The sequence below is a fragment of the Choloepus didactylus genome, chromosome 7 (assembly GCF_015220235.1).
Source record: "Choloepus didactylus isolate mChoDid1 chromosome 7, mChoDid1.pri, whole genome shotgun sequence".
Classification (NCBI taxonomy): Eukaryota; Metazoa; Chordata; class Mammalia; order Pilosa; family Megalonychidae; genus Choloepus; species Choloepus didactylus.
In genome coordinates, this window is record NC_051313.1 from 10,573,938 (window position 1) to 10,593,668 (window position 19,731).

The 19,731-nt window shown below is 36.7% G+C and overlaps 1 protein-coding gene across 2 annotated transcripts in view; it reads right to left on the reverse strand.

The window, feature by feature from the left end:
* PEX7 (peroxisomal biogenesis factor 7) overlaps positions 1-19,731 on the reverse strand; it is a 103,013-nt gene that overhangs the window by 51,778 nt on the left and 31,504 nt on the right. For both annotated transcript variants that reach the window (XR_005217921.1, XM_037843421.1), the window contains exons 6-8: positions 18,616-18,722; positions 16,853-16,966; positions 15,250-15,305 (exon numbers count right to left, since the gene is read on the reverse strand). Coding sequence is in view for 1 of the 2 variants with exons in the window: in XM_037843421.1 (XP_037699349.1) it covers positions 15,250-15,305; positions 16,853-16,966; positions 18,616-18,722 (277 nt within the window). In the remaining variant the exon portion in view is untranslated. The remainder of the gene's footprint in view (positions 1-15,249; positions 15,306-16,852; positions 16,967-18,615; positions 18,723-19,731) is intronic.

The window sequence follows — 19,731 nt, forward strand, 5'->3', positions numbered from 1 at the left end:
CAGTCATGTAAGGGCATTTACTAGAATAACATTGCATTTCTCTAGGAATCTGACATCTGGGAGTAGCAATAACTTGGATTAGAGGACCAAAAATTATAGAAAAGTATATGGAAGTAATAAACAGCTATTTTTAACATTTATGGATTTTATTAAGTAAGCACATTAAAAAATGGTACGCAGAAAAGCAGAGGAACATGAAGAATGGAAGTGAAAAGGCATTGAGAAAACATTTAAAAAGTAAAACAACACAAAACAAAATTATAAAATAAAACCCCCTGGGGCCAACAGTCCCTTGGGCCAGTTCTACACCACACAGAGCAGTTCAATAACTGGCATAGTGTCAGGCACGGTCAGAGGGGATAGAATTTTGTTAAGGAGGATTTAAGATGGGGTTTCTAAGTGATACACCCATTAAAGAGGCTACATCAATTTATATTAAGGACATCTGAATTTCAACCATCACTAATTTGTTTTATATTCCAGTTAGCTCTTCCCAAACATTTCTGCAAGGGAAATGTGGACACACGCTCATGTTATAACCACAAAATCATTTTCACAACCAATAATTAATAAGATTCCAGCATGATAGGTGTAGGGCCAGCCCTAGTGGCATGTGGAGCAGGGGTGGACAGTTTCCAAGTCCCCACCCAAGGCTGCCTGCTGGTGGCCTGACTGGCCCAGATGGGAACATTCACACCCCACACCTCAGCAAACACCACCTCCAAGTAAGAATACCCTGGAACTATGACAGTCGTAAGACGGCCCTGGTGGATGGGCTCAAGGGGACATCAAAAGCTTGGCCAAGAAGGAAGGAGAATATGATGGGAGTTAAAGGGAAAAACTGGATAGAGGAAGGAGGTGCAGACTGGGGAAAAAGTCAGTGGCAAGTTGGAGACTGGAGACACAGCAGGGCGAGGTAATTTCCCAGAGTGAAGGCCCAAAGGAAACAGGAGAGCAGAGGCCCAACAGCACTGTGTCCAGTATGTGCTGTGAGCAGGTGAGGAGGCGGATGAGGACAGATGCAGACAAACTGGCAGGCATGGGCGGACGGGAAGGGAATGGGGACGATGAGGGGTGGCCTGAAGAGGGGCGAGGGCTGGGAACAGTCATTAAGAACCCGCACAGTATTTTCAAGATACCCCAAACCATCTATGACAATGGCTGGCGGATAACAGATATTCTATCAATGCGTCTGAATTTATAAGGCAGAGGATAGCCGCACAGCCCCAGAATCCAAACGCAGCTTACCAGCTGGGTGAGGTACTCACGCTGCCGGGAGAGGCAGACAGAGACTTGTGGCATGAGCACAGCATGATAACATGTGAATTAAAATTCACTCCCTATTTTTTCTGGCCAAATAACCTGCATGTCTCAAAAGGGTAAGTTCCATTTGGCTTATTATTACCAAAGACCACTGATAAAAATGTTTTAAAGATTAGAATATTTATAAAAGCTAAGAAACTTGAAGAGTATTGTTGTGTTTGAGGCTGAACATTTTATCTTTACCAACTTATCAAAGTTGCATCTTTAAGTATATGAAAAGTATCTGCGACAGTGTGGAAGAGACAAAACCATGCTCTTCATAATGAAAAAAACATAATTACAGTGGCTTTTACTTATGTTTGGCTGTCACACATGCCCGATTTGCTGATTTATGCTTGTTATGAAACCAAAAACAAGTACTGAGAACTCAAATCATGCTTTTGCATGGTTAGCCCAGCAAAGGTGGCTTAGCAGAAAAAAGTAACTTAATGGAGAACATATCAGGAGAAAGATACTACGTTACAATTTGTGGTGATAACACGCAGAGGAAAATGGAAATAGTTTCCAGGACACCTTGTAGGTTTAGTTCTACCTTGAGTGAAGCTTTAGAAAGAACCAACATATATTTTATAAAGTATACTGCCCATCAGCTGAAGGGAGGTGGGATACTTTTCATAAAGGTGGAAAATTTTACTTAGCCTAAACCATATTAAATAATTTAAAATACTATGCTGTATATTACCTTTTAGATTTTCCTAACTTATTCAGTGAAAGATAATCAGCTACTATTCAGGTAAAACACTTAAAGTTGCCTTCTACTAGGTATATAGTTAATACAGCCACATAAAACAAAAATATGAGATTTGTGTTTCATAATACTAAAATCTCCATCATGTCATCAGTCTTGATATAGCACCCAGCATAAGTAGTTAGAACAGAAATTTTAAAAGCTAAAAACAAAAAACAAAAAACAAAAAACCACAAAAATGGGCAACCAAATGAAAACTTATGTATCAAAGAGCCTGTGTTACAAAGACTAACCATCCAGAATCTAGAAGTGATATCCATGTAATTATCAGGACTAAAATTTAAATAGGTCACTGCTGGTCTTGTTATCTTGAACTGTTGTCTTTCTCTTCCAAAATTATTTTTCTGACGCTAAAAATACCATCAATCCAATCAGATATAAAATTCTTTAGAGGAAAGATTTAATTTAACTTACAGTGGTTGAGACACACAAATGAGAGACGACGCTCACACAAGGCATTGGTGCGAGTCAAGTCTCATCCTCAGCAGTGGCTGAGAAAGAGTCACCATACATATATACGCATATAGTGTATATATTCAAAAACAAAATTTTACAGGTGATTTTGTTTTCCTTTTCTATTTATTTTTCTTTTTATAAGAAAGTCTTTAACAATCCTCTATTGGACTGCACAATTATAGCCTCAGTTACTTGTAGTCTGGAAGTGAAACAATAATCTGATACCTGTAATGTATGTTAAAGTTAAAATCCTATCTGAAAAAGAAAATGTTCTACCTACTGCCTGGAAACCAACTGGTATGAATTTTTTACTCTACACGTGGGGAGATGTTTTCTATGTTGTGGGAAAAAGGAGAATTCTAAATTTCGGGCTTGTCTGATTAGGGATAATAGTCTCATTAATTAAGACAAATAATATAGATAAACCAGCAAGACCAGCAGGGAAAAGACAGGAAGTAAAGGGCGTGGTTTTGGAGCTGTGCAATCTGAGGTGCCTGTTTTGACCCTGAATACACAGGTCGAAAAGCTCTCCGGAAAAGTCCTTCAGAGTGGATGAGAAAGCCTGGGAAACAGGCAGAAGAGAAGGAGTATGAAGCCAAAGGCAGACCACCAAGTCTAAGGGGCAGGAGGGGATCCCATGAAGAAGCATATGAAGGAAGGGCTGGAAGAGAATGAGGAAAACACAAAGAAGAACTTGGAATCCCTGGGACAGGGAGTTCCCAGAAGAAAGACTTAACCAACAGTGTGAAGCAGAGCAGGGTGGCCCAGCAGGCCAAGTGCGACAAGGGGGTTTGGATTACAGGGGTCCCCGGTGGCTCTCTCCAGGGCTTAGCAGTGAACAGACATAGGCACCAAGTACCTTGGCCTACAAGCTTTCAGGGGTCCACAAAAATGCCTGAGAGCCAAGCATTAAAATTAATTTTAACTAATGGTGGTGTATAAATTAAAATTATTAATTGATAAACTTGGTATTCAGAAACATTTCATTCCGTTGGAAAACAATTTATGGGTTAGAGTTTTTTCCTTCACTAGAATTCCTGATGATACATGATTATTGCCAAGAAATCATCATCAATCTTAAGTGTCATGCTTCGCCAAATCCCTTCAAAAACAAAACTATAACAAATCTTTTCAATATAATCAACTCTATTTAATCAGTGATGTGGACCCACTTTAATAGGTTTAAATGACATGGGATAGGAAGACCTCAAAATAAGAGCATGCCGGGACTACGAAGGTCTTAAGACGGCTCTGGTGGATGGGCTCGAGGGGACACCAAAGGCTTGGCCATAAAGGAAGGATAATATGATGTGAGTTAAAGGGAAAAACCGGATAGAGGAAGGAAGTGCAGACTAGGGAGAAAGTCAGTGGCAAGTTGGGAGACTGGAGACACAGCACGGAGAGGTAAGTGCCTGGAGTGAAGGCCCAAAGGAAACAGGAGAGCAGAGGTCCAAGAGCACTATGTCCACACATGCTCTGAGCAGGAGAGGGGACAGATGGGGACAGATGCAGACAAACTGGCAGGTATAGTCGGAAGGGAAGGGAATGGGGATGGTGAGGGGTGGCCTGAAGAGGAGCGAAGGCTAGGAAGAGTCATTAAGAACTGGCACAGTATTTTCAAGCACGTCCTTTGATGGAATTCCTGGGATCACTTGTGAGCTTGGGAGGGCAGGTGGTATTCATTTTCTTTTGCATCTAAAGAAACCTGGACTCTAAGATATACAGGATAACTGCTTATTCAAATGCCCTTTCCAACCTATATGTTAAACATCCCCTATTGCTTAACTATAATCTAATTTTTCCCCAAATGCTTACAAATAGAGCTGCTAGTATACTAGATGGCCCTTCACCATATAAAGTTCAGTGATGCCTCTGGCCTTGGAGCACATCACAGCACCATGACCTAACCCACCCCACTCCCCAGGGGGCACTAAACAGTTACCTCCCAATCTCTAGTCTTATTTCAGGAAAGAAGCAAAACCTAATTCTTAAAACTAGAGAGAAAAGAAGACTGTAATGATTTCTGAGCATGGTCTGGTACCTACAAGATTTCAGAGTAGTGCAGTTCACATTCCAAAGCCCAGTCTTAACAAATAGTCCTGAGTCGCATCTACATCAAAGTAAGGCATTTTCCCGCTGGCGGATTTGGGTCTACGTGAACATACAGAGAAACCAAGGAGTTCAGGTCATAATGAGGATTCCAAAAAGAAAGCATGGAGAGATTTTAGTGTTTGGCTAGTCACTGGGCCACCTCTTCCAATCAGTAACAGAACACTGATATGGAGTAAAGTGTCCCTTGATTGAAAGGATCCAAAAGTCAGAATAAAAAAACAATTTAAACTGTTAAAGATCCTAAAAATGAGATCATTGAAAGATTAATGTCCCATTTCGGTTGGCTAAGCCTCTGGTGATCAGTTTCAAACACCAGAAAGATGCCTGAAATCCAAGGACCAGATTCTATACCTGGAAATGCCTTTTGATCCTAGAATAGACCCTAGGTGAGAGAGAGGCCTCTCCACCCTGCTCATCCTCTCTGGAGGATCTGGCATTCCCGGCCATCCACAGCTTGTTGAAATCCTCTCCTCCTACAGTGTCCATGATGCTGTGCGTTCTGTGGTCTCCCGTTTCTGGAAGGCTGTTCCCTGCTTCCTTCCAACATTAACTACCTCCCGAACATACTGTTGACTTTGGACCCTTCTTTCTCTACACTTATCTCCATTGGGCTTATTCATTCATAAGGCCTGAATTATCAGCAGGAAAATGCCTTTTAAATCCACATGTATGGTCCCAAATTCCAGCCAAGGATCTAGGCTCCACAGTTCCAGTTTGGGAAAGTCTGGGACAGATGGAGAGCACCTGACAAGTTTTCTTTCTGTCTGCCATGTTGCCATTCTTTGGCTGCCAAGCTAAAAACTTTAATTGCTCCTTACTTTTTTATAAATATCATTAAAATTTAAAAACTGGTTATGGTCTCCTTTTAATTGAGAGCTGGGAGCCTCAGTGTGATTATGTCCCCCAGTTTGTCTGGCTGCTTCTATTGTACCAGTCAAGAAAACCAAGTTAAACATGTACTTTCTCTTAAGGCACCATTGTAATTTACTCTGTTAGAAGTAAATTTTACACAAACAGAATTATACAGCGCCTGCCATATCAAATACTGATTCAGAAGTGAAAGAGAAAAGAATTCTGGGTAGATGAGGCAATGAGGCTTTGTAAATCAAAAACTCTTAACATATCCTCAAAAAACCAATACAGAACACCACCGAGAACAAATAGACTATACAAAGCTCAGGCCTTCAGCATGTCCAAACTTCAAATAACCTGTCAGAAGAAAAATAAAAACTAAAACCCAATGAGCCATCTTCCACATTCCTGCTGCAAGCCTTTGTGGACAACAAGTGCGGAGCAGAGAGAAGCCGGGAACAGGCCCAAACCTGTTCTAAAACTACCACCAGAGAGAGAAAGTCCACATTACGTATGAAAAAGCAGAAAAAGTGTACTGCTAGATTAGAGTAAGAGCTTAAAAGTACACAAAGGCCATTGTGGAAAACAGTTGGGCAGTTCCTTAAAAATTTAAACACAGAACTACTTAGGAGCTGGCCATGTCACTGGTAGGTGTATACCCAGAAGAAGTGAAATCAGGGACTCAAACAGGTCCCTGCACACCAATGTTCACATCAGAGTTACTCATATTAGCCAAAAGGTGGAAGAAATCCAAGTGTCCACCACCAGGGACAGATAAATAAAATGTGGTATTTACATATAATGGAATATTATTCAACCATAAGAAGAATAAAGTTCTGATACATGCTACAACATGGATGAACCTTGAGAAGACTATGCTGACTTAAGGCGGACGCAGAAGGACAAAAATGGAAAGATTCCACTGACATGAAATATCTAGAGTAAGTAAATTCATACAGATAGTAGATTACAGGTCACCAGGGGCCAGGGAAAGGAGGATGGGGAGTTACTGCCTCATGGGTACAGAGTTTCTGTTTTGGGTGATAAAAAAGTTTTGGTAACGGATGGTGGTGACGGGGCATAACATCATCAATGTAATTAGTACCACTGAATTGTACACTTAAAAAATGGTTAAAATGGGAAATTCTGTGTTACATCTATGTTACCACAATATAAATTTTAAAAAAAAAGTTAGAGAAGAAAGTTTAAGCAGAAACAGCATTATCTGTGTATTCTCAAAGAATCTCCCCTAAAATACTTAGTAATTCAGAAAGAAAATAGCAACTTTAGGGTGGAGAATCCTGGCAAACACAACCTTAGCCCAATGATCAAGGTTAACATTACCTGTAAAACAAGCTGACATTGGACACCCCCGCATGATGCACGGAAAAGGGGAATCACCTCTGTGGGGGCCCTTCCAGTTACGTGCAACCTCAGCTTAATCATGAGAACGCATCGGACAAATCCCAACCGAGGGACATTCTACAAAATAATAACAAGTACATTTTAAATATATCAAGGTCATGAGAGACAAGGAACAACTGAGGAACTGTCACAGATTGGTGGAGACCCAAGAGAGGGGACAACTAAATGCAATGTGAGATACAGGGTTGGACCCTGGAAGAGGAAAAGAGCCTTTGTAGAAAAACCAGTGAAATACAAATACATAGTTTAGTTTAGGTAACAGCATTGTATCAAGGTCAATTTTTTAGTTTTAATAATTATTCTATGGTATGTAAGATGTTAATGTATGGGGAAACTGGGGAAGGGTGCAGAGGAACTCCACTGTTTTTGCAAATCTTCTGTGAGTCAAAATTATCTGAAAATAAAAAGGTTTTGTTTTTTCAAAGGTACATGAGTACATGTAAGACACAAGAAAGTTCTTGGAAAGTTCATAGTTTAGAGGGAAAGAGGATTAAAGGGAATGAAAGATGCCAACCCAAAACCACTAACACTGTCTACTAGTGTGCAGAAAAGAAAGCGACTATAAAAATAAAATAGACATGAGAACTCAAACAACTCATCTGATGAAAAATTTTCCTCAAAAACCCCCAAAATAGCAGCCAGTACATACATGAAAAGCTGCGCATTTATAATTAGTCATTAGGGAAATATAAATCAAAACCACAATGAGATACCACCTTATACCCACTAGAATGAATACTACTAATAAAACAAAAAGTTACAAGTACTCGTGAGGATGCCAAGAAATAGGAACTTGTACACTGTTGGTAAGAATATTAAATGGTGCAGCTGCCGTGGAAAACAGTTCGGCAGTTCCTCAAAAAGCTAAGCACAGAACTACCATATGACCCGAAAATCTCACGTCTAGGTATATACCCCAAAGCACTGAAAGCAGGGACTCAAACAGATAATTGCACAATGATGTTCATAGTAGCATTATTCAAAATAGTCAAAAGGTAGAAGCAACCTAAAGGTCCATCGGTGGATGAATGGATAAAGAAAATGTGGTAATCCATACAATGGAACATTATTTAGCCCCCAAAAGGAATGCAGTTCTGATACATGCTACTACCTGGATGAACCTGGCAGAGATCATGGTGGGTGAAATAAGTCAGATAAAAGAGACAGATATTGTATGATTCCACTTACATGAAATAGCTAGAAAATGCAAATTCAGAAAGACAAAAAGTAGAGAACAGGTTGACAGGGCAGGGGAGGAGGGAAGAGGGGGAGTTAATGCACAATGTTGCAGGGTTTCCATTTGGGGTGATGGGAAAGTTCTGACAGTAGTACAACACTGTGAGTGTGTAGTTAATACCACTGAATTGTATGATTGGGAGTGGCTGAAAATGGGAAATTCATGTTATATATATATGTTTCTCTAATTAAAAAAAAAGAGAGACACGTTGAAGAGACAGTAACAATGAAATGCAAATGCAATACATGATCCTGGACTAGATGTAATAATGGAGGAGAAGAGGTACAAAAGGACATTACTGGGATATATGAAAAAAATTGGAGTATAGACTATAAGCTTTATATCAACATTAAATTTCTTGAACTTGATAACTGTACTCGGGTGGTTACGTAAGTGAATATCTTTGTTCTTAGGAAAGGTACATGGAAGTATTAAGTGTTCAAGGAGCATGATGTATGCAACCTACTCTCAAATGTCTAAAAAGAAAGAAAGAAAGAAAGCGAAAGGGAGGGAGGGAGGGGGAGAAGAAAAGAATGGCAAATGTGACAAAATGTTGAAAGTTGGTTGGGTCTGGGTACCTAGGTAGGGGGCATGTTGAGTTTTCTATACGGGTTTTGTGTTATTTCTGCAACTGTCCTGTAAGTTTGAAATTATTTTTAAATAAGTTTTTTTTTTAAAAAAAAAAAACAGCAAAATAAAAGAAAGCTGTAACATAACACTCTGAGCTGAGTTAAATATCTTCAAATCAGCATTTGGATTATGAAAAAAAATTACCTTGATCAGGAATTCAAAAACAAAGAAAACAAGTGGACAAAAGGGGAAAGAAATGAGAAGAGCTGATTGAATTCAAGAAAAAACTAGAACAAATAAGGCAAAATCATATAAGAAATTAAATTACAAGATGCCAAAAGAACAAAGTCACATGAAATCATAAAAGCCTCGAAGACAAGTAGGAAAACAATCAAAAGAATGAAAATGAAATAAAGAGGTAAAAAGAGTCAGAGACAAAAGGGTTTAAAAGAGAAGACAGGCAAAGGAGATTTGATTTGTGTACTGAAGTCCCTGTAGAAGATAAAACAATGGATCATAACTAATATTTAAAATTACAATACAGAAAAAGCTCTCTGGAAATAAAAGGAGGCCCAAATCTATACATTTAAAGAGTTCACTGAGTAGCAGGGAAATTAACTGGCAATGATCAACTTGTGATATACCACAGTAAACCTAGACAGAAAATCCTCAGGGTCCCCAGGAAAAAAGATCAAATAACTTACAAGAGAATTAGACTGGCATTGGAATTTGCAAAAATAACATAATAAAGGAAGGCAAAAAAACGAGGCAGTATTTTGAAAAAACTCAAGGAAAGAAAGTGTGAACCAAGGAGTTTGCATCTGGCTAAGCTATCCTTCAAGCATCAAGGCTATAGAAAAACAATTTTAAACATGAAAGAGCTCCAGAGAATTCTGTACCCAAGAACGTCATCAAGGCAAGAGATGACTGGGGAAACTTCAGCACAAAGACTGATGATGAGCATTTAATATATTCAGTTATGTATTTAAGAGTAAAACATAGAAACAAGAGTGCAAGACTAACAAGTTATACAACATGTGCTGTACATTATTTGCTAAATGGTCTGACAAAGTAAAAATAAAACAACTAAAAATACAGAGGAAAAGGGACATGAAAAGAAGGAAATAGAATAAGCTCATTGATTGTTATATATGCAATAGGTGAGAGATAAAAAAAAACATTAAAAACTACAAACCAGATAATAAATGGATAATAAGAATATAGGGAATAAAGGCATTGAAAAAGTTATAAGAACAACAGCAACACTAAAACAAGAAAAAAAACTAAACACCAAATTTAAAAAGTAAAAGGGCAAAAACAAAACATACAACAAAAAAAGTACAAAAAGAAACACAGCAATATATAAAATAATACACATAATAATCATAACATACAATAATCAAAGACTTAGTACCAAACACATCATTCTTACTGATAAATAGGAATAGGTTTAACTCAACAAGCAAGACCCAAATCTATGCTATATAAAAGAGACATCCTAAAACAAAGTGATTCTAGTCAGCTATAAAGAAAGATACAGGAAAAGGTATACCAGAGAAATGGAAGCAATATAAAAGCAGGGGCCATGATACTGACATGAGACAAAGAACACTTCAAACAAAAAAGCATTAACAGTGACCAAGAAGAACATTTTTTAAAGCCAAAAGCCTCAATTCACAATTATGGTACTATAAATATCTAGGCACCAAATAACACAGCATCCACCTTTGCAAACGAAAACTACAAGAGCTGCTGGGACAGACAGATAGAAGCACACTAATAATAGGAGATTTTGACACACCACCCTCAGTACAAGACCAATTAAATGTATCAAAAATAAGAAAGGATGTAAAAGATCTAAACAGTATAATCATTTAATAGATCTCATGGTTATATGTTGCACTTTACATGCTAATAATAGAGAATATTCTTTCTTTTCCATTGCACATGGAACATTCCAAAACATTATCATTTATTAATTCCCCCATGCAGAAAATCATTAAGTTCCATAAAACAGAAGGACTACAAACAGTAGTTTCTGATCACAGTGTAAAACCTAGAAATTATTTACAAATTTTAAAACAATAAATAAAGGGCTCTTATATCTGGAAATTACATAACTTCCTAATAAATAGCACTTGGGGAAAAGAAAAATGCAAACAGAATTTACCAAATTTTTAAAAATGATAAGGAAAACTATATATCAGAATCTATCAAATATATTTGAAATAGTAACCAGAGGAAAATTAATAGCTTTAGTACTTTATAATAAAAATAAAGGAATAAAAATAAATTACCAATTTAAAAAGCTGAAAAAACAATAAACTAAACCAAAGAAAATACCAAGAAGGAAATAATAAAGACAAAAGCAACAACCAATAAGATAGATTATAGAACAACAGTACTTACGTTTGCTGGAGAAAATAATAAAATACACATACCACTAGCTAACTTAATCAAGGGAGAAAGTACAAATATATAAAATAAGAAATTACAAGAATGAAATAACCATTGGAACAGAAGAAATTACAAAATTGTAAGACACTACTTTACAGACCTCTATGCAAATAAATGTGAACGCCTACATGAAAAAGATAATTTCCTAGAGAAACACCTTTTACCAAAAGTGACCCCATTAGAGACAAAACTTAAAACGACTTCCACGAAGAAATAGAGAACGTCATCAAGGAAATACTCAAAAAAAAGAGCACCATGCCCAGATGGCTTCCAGAGGAAATCTACCAAGTCTTTCAAGACCAAACAGCCTCAGTACTGCAAAGATTGTTCCAGAGCTTTCAAAATGAAGCAAAACTTCTGAATTCTCTTTATGAAGTACAACATTGATACATAAAACAAAAAAAGCAATGGCAAAAAAAGCCCACTACAGACCAATATCACTTCTGAATTTAGATTCAAAAGCCCTAAATAAAATATTAGCAAACAGAATCCAACAACATATTAAGAAACTGATGCACAAAGAGCAAGTGGATTTAGTTCGGGAACACAAGACCAGTTCCGTATTAGACAATCCCTTAATAAAATACATCATATTAATAGCTCTATGAAGAATAAAATCATAAGATTATCTCCACAGATATTGAAAAGGCCTTCAACAAAACTTAATATCCATTCCCAATTTTAAAAGGCAAGCAATAAAACAGGAATTGGTGGATATTTTCTTAAAATGATAAATATATTTTTACACTTTGTCTTAAAGCCAGCATCTTACTTAATAGGACACACTAGAGGAATTTTCACTAATATCAGGAACTAGACACTTTCTCTAACACTTTTTAACATTGTATTAGAAATATTTTTCAATGCAATTTGACATGAGACATCAATTAGAGGCATAAGAATTGGAATTAAAGATGTAAAACTATCTTTATATGCAGATGATAAGATCATGTACCTAGAAATGCTTAAAGAATCAATGATAATACCAATTGGAACAATGAAAGAATTTAGTAAAGTAAGAGGTTTTTAAGTCAACATGCAGAAATAAATAGCCTACATTCACAACCAATAAGCTGATGCTGTAAAGAGGATAGCCTATGAACAAAAGTAACAAAGAAGATAAAATACATGTGAATAACTACAACAAGAAATGTCCAACACCTTTATGAGGAAAACTTGAATACATTCCTGAAAGTATAAAAACAGACTTGAACAAATGGAAAAACAGGTCTTTTTCTTCAATAGGATGACTCAAAATCATGAAGATGTCATTCTCCTTAAGTTATTTCATGCATTGAATGTAATCCCATTAAAAATACCAACAAACTTTTTTATAGAGCTAGGCAAGTTGATACCAAAATTCTTAAGGAAAAATAAACACAAATAGCCAGTAAAACACTCTAAGAGAAAAGCTATGAGGGGAGGGCTAGCCTCTCATACTATTAAAAAAAATATTATATAAGCTCTATAATTAAAACAATGTGGTTCTGGCTTGTGAACACTTAGAGAGATCAGCGGGATAAAATATAAAGTACACGAATAGATCCAAGTACATATGGAACTTTAGTATAAGATAAAGATGGAATTACAAATCACAGGAGCATAGTTGTACTTCTGAATAAATGGTTTGGGGACAACTGGTTAGCCATTTGGGAAAAATATACCATCATTCCTATGTATGGTTGAAACATAACGTAAAAATTGAAGTCATATAAATACTAGGAAAAAAAAACACAGGTGGATTATTCTTTCACCAGATGTAAGGAGAGTCCTTATAACTATGATTCAAATTCAAATGCAAAAGAAAAGATTGATAAATTGAAAATTAAAAAAAAAAAAACAGACTTTTCCATGACACAAAGAAAAAAAAAACATACACCCACCCCCAAAATAAAACACCAAAAAATAAAATCACACCATAAATAAAGTCAAAATATAATCAACAAACTGGGAGAAAATATTTGCAACACTTATCACAGCTCCCTAATATATGGAGAACTTTTTAAAGACTGCAGGCGGAAAAAAGATATAAAAGGGAACTAAACATATGACAAAATGTTCAGCCTCACTCAGACTAAGAGAAACAGAAATGAAAACTACACAGAAATACCATTTCTCACCTCAAAGATTGGCAAAAACAAAAAAATATACTGTTATCTAGGTGGCAGAGAAACAGACACTCTCAAACACTGCTGGTGTGTATATTCCTTATGGAATGGAATTTGGTAATATATAACAAAACTACTTATGTGTTTACCTTTTAATCTAGCAATCCCACTTGTAGAAGGATAAAGTGAAGTTAATGCTCTAATAATATGAAAATACATACACACAGGTTATTCACTGCGTCACTATTTACTTTAAATTACTGGAAACAAGCTAAATGACCACAGGTAGAGGGGTGGTTGAAAAAACTCTGGGCATCCACATAATGGAGTATAATGCAGAATGAGGAGGATCTCTGTGAACTTATGTGGAGTGATATCCAGGACATGTTAATTGAAAAAAGCAACATTCAAAGGAGTATTCAGAGTGTGGTGGATTCAACTGTGTACCCCAGTTTGGAGAGGTTCTTGGTCTTGGTCCGCGTTCTGGTGGGTGTGGACACGTCCAGATCTCTTGAAGATGAGACTAACTGCAGTTAAGGTGTGGCCCAGCTGAATCACCTTGGCCTTTAATCTAGGTCACTGGAGTCCTTTATAAGCAGAATGAATTTCAGACATGAAGAAAATCAGGGGAAGAAGCCGGAAGTCAACAGAATCCGGAAGAGAAAGGAGCCGCCGCCGCCACGTGCACTGCCATGTGACAGAATAACCAAGGACCAAGATCTCCAGCAGCCAGCCCCAGAAGGCCACAGTCTCGGGGAGAAAGCACTGCCTTGCTGATGCCTTGAGTTTGGACTTCTAGTCTCAAAACTGTGAGCCAACAGATTCTCATTGTTTGAGCCAACCCATTGTATGGTATTTGTTTTAGCAGCTGGGAAACTAAGACACAGAGAATCCCACTTTTCATGTAAGAAAGTAGGGAAAATAAGAAAATAAACATGTGACTGCTTCTCTGATTATTTGAGGGAGATGAGTTACCTATAAGACATGGAATGGAATGAAATGAAAATAACAGAGGAAATGAAGGGAGGAAAAACAACACCTTTCTGAAAATACCTTTATGTACATCCTGACTTTTGGAACCATGGCAATATTTTGTGTGCTCAGAAAAAAAAAATGTATAAAATCAACAGAGATGGGAGGAAAACCCTAAAATGGAATGAATACGAACAGAAATAAAGGAATCAAACCATGTTTCAAATGACTATCATAACCATCCTCTGACAGGGGAGCAGAGGACTAACCCAAATAACTTTTGAGCCTAGTGTATGGACTATATTCTCAGGCTAAAGACAAAACAAAACAAAATGAAACACCTCTAAGCAAATGTTACAATCTAATCAATAAGCTTCTTTTTTGCAAAGGCATGGGTTTGCAAGTCTGAAACAGCTTTCTGTGCATTCTAGGGTTTAGAAAATAATTAAACATATTGTGGCCAATGGAAAGGGTGAAAAAATAGAATGAATCCTTTGGTGTGGGTTCAGAAATGGAGGTATGGCTGGATCCATACACACATACACACAATGTGTGTATATATATCTTTATACACACATTCATAAATATATGCATACACTCATGTCAATTGTTTTTTCATCTGTAACAATCTTAGCCTTAAAATTCATATAATTAGACATGAAAAAATGAAATTTCCAAAATTTTAAAATCTAAACTCAAAAGATATTGGTCTACACAATCTACAGAGTGGAAAAGTGGTACTACAGGAACAAGTATAAGGAAAAAAGGCTTTTAAACAGGGTAACCAGGTTAATCTTTAAATGGCAAAGAATTTATTCATACATGGGGCTGGATGGAAAAATAACATTAATCCTAATGGCAAATATTTAAACGTGATCAGCTCAGATTATTTTTATATTAGTAAAATAAACAAATTATCTTTCATAAATGTTGCAAACATGCAAATGCTACTTGATATTTCACAATAAACTTATTGAAAGCCACTGTACCTTACAGTAAAATCATAAGAACAAGAGGCCAGCACTGAAGCATGAAATGGTGAAAACTACAAAAAAAAAAAAAAAAGATAAAACCTTTTTGAGGTTAGCTGTGACTATAACACGCTACTTTATAAGGTTAATTTCACTAACATTCAAATAAAAGTTTAGTCACTTAAAATTATGCTTTCCCAAATCTTATGTACTTTCATTTGAAGCAAAAATCATCCTGATATCCACCACATAACCATCTACAGGAAAAACATTTATTTTTATATTCTCCAAAAAAAAAAAAAAAAAAAAAAAAAGCCATTCTTCAAGCTTTTTAGAGCTCATTTAAGAATAAAATATTCCCAAAATGTTGCTATTCTGAAAAAATTAAATACAATTTCATACTGGCTATCCAAAAAGTTCCAAGAGTATACTGGCTATCCAACAGATTCCTAGACATATAAGGAATTTAAGCAGGTGTTAGTACAAATATATAATTAAGCAAATTTCCAATCTCATGAATATATATTATAAATAAAAACATCTTTAAAATATTTTTATATTATTTGTATGGCCCAGCTAATGAAAAATAACATCAAGGATAAAATCTGACAATTTAAAGACAAGTAATGCCTTTTAGATAAGCAATAAACACACTTTATTAGGTTGATCTTCGCAATTTTACTTCTTCAGTGTTTCTCTTACCTATATACACATGTGCAACTATATTTATACAGTACTTTATAGTTTGCAAAGCACCTTTGATACATGATCAAATTTCATTCTCTGGTGGGACCACTCAGAGGATATTTTTCAACTCGTAGAATCTGTCCAAATGAGACCAACATCAAAAAACAACAAACAAACCAGGGCTCTGGATCTCAGATGTTGTGCTGCAGCCTTTTTTAAATTTTAAAATATTAATTTAACTGAAATTAAGAATTTTTAAAAATAGGCATAACACGATTATCTTGTTGAAAAAGATCAATGAGGTCCTTTTGCCTTAATGGAAGAAGGAAACTGGGAGATGTCATTAAAGAAGATGTTTTCCACAGTGACTTTGCAGAACCTGCCTAAACAGAAGCTGGGAAACTAATTTGAATTACCTGATAACCAGGCAAATTTCTCTGGAGCAGCACACAAAAAAAGTTACCTCCTTGTGTGCTGTTTACAGAGTAGAAATTTTCTATATCTTAACTTGTAAAGATTTATATATATATATCATGTTGAGAAAAAGAAAGAATTAACCATCACTCAATATCAGTTTCAATAAAGTAAAGAGTCCTTCCCACTGAGTGGGAAATTACAAAGTATATAATACTAGAAGCAAATTACTACAATTAAAAAATAATATTTAAAAGGAATAATACATTGGGGATGACAGAACTAGGCAAACATTTTTATTGAGCCCTCAGTACTGAATGTCTACACTGCCCAATTTGTCAAATAATAATTCAAATACTTTACCTCATTTTAGCTTTTTAGAGTTCTTGATCATTAACTACGTAAGAAAAACGTGCATAAAGAAGAATCATTAGTCCCCAATTCCTAAACATGAACGTCACTGGCCAGCTTTACAGCTGAACATGTGCTCTGTGTATGAACAGAAAGCCTGAAGACTCACCTTCACCCTCCTGATGGCATAGGTGTGGCCAAGAAGCGCGAACACCGGCTGCCGCACATTCCTGACGTCCCAGCCTCTCAGGCTGCAGTCAACTGCCCCCGTCACCAGCAAATGCTGAAGACAATTCAGAGAAAAGTAAATGTGGCATCTGTGCAGTTAGGCTGTACCTAGGCTTTCCTACTAGAAATGGTAACTATTTTCTGATAATTATTTAAAACCAACCCAGGAGTCATTCTTGAGAAGTTAAATTACAAGGACAGAAAGGAATCAAAACAGACGTTAAAAAGCACAAATTAATATGACTTCAGGGAAAAGGAACTCAATATGCTTTATGTTCATGACAAAACACTATCACACAACAGAAAAAGGCGGTAGTGCCAAACAGCATTGGGGAATTTCCTATTTGCCATTAGCAGCATTACTTTCTAATTTGCTTTTTGCAATATTCTATCTGACAGATGAGCCCACCTTCCCTTCAAAAGGTTTTCAAAATGCTCTGAGATTTTATCAGGCATTAAAAAGCAAGAGACCTGTTAATTTAGGAATATCCGAAAGAGCAAAAGGTATAAATTAAATTTTTGTATCATTTTCTGAATCTAAATCAATCACTGATTTAGATCACTGTTGCTAACTTTCATGGGCCACGTCTTAACACAATATCTAGACACATCTGAAAGTGGAAGCAAAAGATGGCAAATCTGCCACCCTGTCAGGTTTTACAAAGCTGCCCTCTAGAGCCCTGGAGGCACTCAGTGTTCCTGGCTGACCATGCCAGGGGCTGACCATGCCAGGGGCTGGGTCCACCCCTACCCCTACCCCAAATCAACCCCCTTGCCAGCAACTCAATGTCTGAATATGTCCGGCTTCAGCATAAGATCATTTGAAGAAAAGTTTCAATGAGTAAAAAAAAAAACGGTTAACCACTCTCAAGTATGTATCAGCATCTGTTTTAGAATCCCCAGATTAATAAAATATAACACACAATTTTCCTATATGGAAAATTCATTTATGATGAACGGGATCTGAACTGTGCAAATTAGCTTTGAAATTTTTATTTAGATCAAATATTACTACTGAATATGGACAATATGCACTTCTTATTTAAAGAACTCTGCCAATACAATGTTCTCGTAACTTTCATTAATTAAATGAAAACTGGGAAAATAAAAGGCATGTGTTTACCTATTTGTCTTAGCACACAACTGCATGTACATAAATAATATAATATCCCATAGTTAATCCATTTCTATTTTTAATTCATATGTCCAGGTGGTTAACTGAAGCTTTGGGAAAAGTTACACCGGACACCACTGTCTCACAGAAGCTTAAAAGGCAGATGAAACTGAAAAATTTTAAAACTAATGGACTGTCAAATTAAAAACCAAGCTACAAATCATTCAGCAGCCCGACTAGCCAAGTGAAAAGGAAATAAAAGCAAAAGATGATACAAACTGGCAGGGTAAAGAGCAACAAAGAAAAAAAAAATTATGTAACTTGTAAAGCAGGCTCCCAAAATGAACAAGGCTGCACTGTTGCACTTTTGAGAATTCTGTTTTTTATGCTGCCTGTTTTATCTGCACTTAAATCCAATTAATGCCAACACAGGTCACTCACCGTCATCAATTCAAAGTAAAAGGAACTGACTGACCCTAACGGTCTATTAATGCCACACCAACATCCACATAAACAAAGCTAAAATAAAATCTGGAACATTTTACTGTTGCAGAGGGCTCGGCAGCACAGGATAAATCTACACGCCATACCTCATTGTATTTACACCAGTCGCAACTCAGAATCTCTGTCTGATGTGCCGGAATCACAATTCTGACTCCTACTGCCTTCACATCCCAAATTCTCAGGGTCTGGTCACCTGGTGAAAGAGAAAGACTCGATCATTTTCCTTCACCATGAGTGGGTGACCAGTGTGACAAAACCGGGCCTGTGATGACAAATCCAGTGAAAATATACTGCTTTCCTTGTTGGGATGTTGCTATCTTAATTTTTTTTAAAAATTACAATTATGTGTAAAATCTACTAAAGCAATGGACTACAAAAGGAAGTGCACCATGAAAATGCTTTTTGAATGATCTGAAACAGGAAACTTGGAATCTTGTACTAAGACAAGCACAGTGCTAACTAAACCCACTCCTAGTGCTTTTTTTCTTTTTTGCAGACAGGAAATGTCCCTGAAAATCCTCATCTCTAGTAAATAAAGTTAGCACCCTGAACCAGCATATTCTACAAGAAACAAAATGGTAACAAATTTCCTGTTAAACGTGGATGAAGTCTCCCATGTGAAAATGGGGAAGGTTTTTTTTTTCATTTTAGCTTTTATGCACACTGCATTTTAATGGGTCAGCCGGAGGTATAACTTTCTCCTTGGAAAAAGCCAAAAAAATGTAAGGATTATGCGTTGCCTCACTGCAAAAATGTTTTCCATTGCTTAGCTGCACAATGTCACCCCTGAAAATGTTTTATATGAGGTTTGCTGTTAATTTTTCTACATTCTGAAGAAACAAGATGACAGGATGAATAAAACCCAGGAAATAGACATCTACAGGAAAAGTAAAATACAAGCAACAACTGATCACGAGATGCTAGTCTAGAGGGACGAAAAGAGCATGGCCTCCAGCATGACAGCAGCCAGGGCCTCGAATCCCGCCCACAGCTGGGCGACCCTGCACGAGGAAGGTCGTACCTGAGACAGAGTCTTCATTTCTGGGTAACAGATGCCTACCAGGCAGGGCTGCGCAATAATTCAATGCAATAAAGTATCTGCAAAGCACCTAACATGGTTTCTAGCATGTAGTATCTAAAAATGTTAAATTCTTAAATTATCCCTAATTACCTACAAATTTCCCTATATTCCCAATTCTAAA